Source organism: Etheostoma spectabile, chromosome 17, assembly GCF_008692095.1.
Source record: "Etheostoma spectabile isolate EspeVRDwgs_2016 chromosome 17, UIUC_Espe_1.0, whole genome shotgun sequence".
Lineage (NCBI taxonomy): Eukaryota > Metazoa > Chordata > Actinopteri > Perciformes > Percidae > Etheostoma > Etheostoma spectabile.
Window position 1 is genome coordinate 22,049,965 of NC_045749.1, and position 1,908 is coordinate 22,051,872.

The following is a 1,908-nucleotide window of genomic DNA, read 5'->3' on the forward strand; positions in this document are numbered from 1 at the left end:
TCTACTGACAGACCTGATTGGTTAGTTTCTCTCTCTACTGACAGACCTCCACATTTACGTACAACAGAGCTACGGGTTGGAATTGACCCAAATTCTCCTTTAACAATATGGAAATGCTCTAATAGATTTAAGGATAAATATGATATATGATATGATGAACATCATCAGATGATGATCAGCATCAGCTTTTTGTTACAGTACTGTATGCTGTGTTGTGGACTGGGGGGGACCACAATCCTTAACGAGCATTCACTGGTTGGACAGAAAATGGGTTGGATTAGCGGGAGGAATAAACATCCTGCACGGTCATATGGTTTAGCGGGGTTGGTTGCTCTAATCTCTCAAGTGGTGTGCCCCTTCAACAACCAAACATGATGTTCAAATATAGTATGGGCCTTTTACACGTTCTGCAATGCTCGCTCTTACACTTTGCAAGATCAAATCCAATTAAAGTTCTCTCTCTCTTTCCATCCACCAAGAGCCAGGTTCTGTCTGAGGTTTCTGTCTGTGTAAGGAAGTTTTTCCTCACCACTGTCGCACCAAATGCTTGCTCTGGAGGGGAATTGTTGAGTCTTTGTAATTTACAGAGATGGTCTAGACCTACTCTGTAAAGTGTAAGTCTAGATAACTCCTGTTAGGATCTGACACTATGAATAAAACTGAATTGAATTAAAGAAAGAAATCATTTAAAATGGTAAATTCAGAGACACTAATGAGACACTATTCCAATGACAACTAAAACGGTTCATGTGAGTTCTAACTATTTCACAGTTTAGTGCAGACCATGCAATTGATGACTCCAACATGCAACCTTTACAGGAAGATCAATGATAAATAACAGGAAAAATGTCACTTGTTGCAGCCACATTTTCCATCTGGATCACAAGCCCCATAGCTTAGCCTTTACTTGTCCCGCTAGCATCCCAGTTCCCATCACTCACCGGGATTGTGGCCGTTGCTGTAGGTTAGAGGCAGGGTGTGTGTGGAGTGGACTTGAGTCTGGCTGTAGCCGCCTGATGGCTGCTGCTGGCCGTTCTCAACAGCCATCTGGCAGAACTTTCCAGTAAAATCGGGGGGGCACTGACACTTGTCCCTGGTGCTGCACTTCCCGCCATTCATACACGGGAGGTGACACACCACTGAGGAGATAAAAAAAAGTAGAGGATGTCAGTGCACGGATGGCCATTATAAACAGATCTGTGAGTGGATTGGAATCCACATTAGTCTGACTTTCCCACAGACACTGAGCAGAGATAATGGCTTCAGTTCCCTGTCAGAAAAGTTTAAAAATATTATTCATAATGTGTTTGGCTTGTATGATTGAATATTTAGCATAACATTGCCGTTAGCAAGCCAGTTACAGACGACAGATCTGCTGGTTGCATTTTGTGTGAACAGCATCAAACCCACGATGTGGTACAAACAAAAACTAGTATTTCTAGAAGCTATAGGTGCAATGCAGGCTGGGAAAGCAGCAGGGCCAGATGGCCTTCCAATTGACTTACATAAAAACTTCTAAGATAAATTTGCAACTCCACTTTATGAGATGTATAGAATCCTACAACAATGGCTATGTCTTGGCCTCAATGAGAGAGGCCTTATTCATCCTGCTTCCAAAACCAGGAACAACTAAAACACTACATGTGAGAACATGCGACCTATAACATTAATCAACAGTGATATAAAAACCCTCTGTAACACTTTGGTCAAAAGGAAAAGGGTATGCTTCCAAGTAACGTGGGGGAGGACCAAAATGGATTTGTAAAGGGAAGAAGAGGATTCTATAATGATAGAACATTACAGAACTAATATCTTTGACTACATTTGGTTTTGGAAATACTTTCCTTAACTGGATCAAACTATTACACTTCAACTAGTTAGATAGATAGATAGATAGATAGATAGATA

At 41.3% G+C, this 1,908-nt stretch overlaps 1 protein-coding gene across 1 annotated transcript in view; it reads right to left on the bottom strand.

The window, feature by feature from the left end:
* The window catches only part of ltbp1 (latent transforming growth factor beta binding protein 1), a 167,962-nt gene that overhangs the window by 95,207 nt on the left and 70,847 nt on the right, over nt 1–1,908 (bottom strand). The window contains exon 7 of the mRNA XM_032541703.1: nt 942–1,139. Within this exon, the coding sequence (XP_032397594.1) occupies nt 942–1,139 (198 nt within the window). The remainder of the gene's footprint in view (nt 1–941; nt 1,140–1,908) is intronic.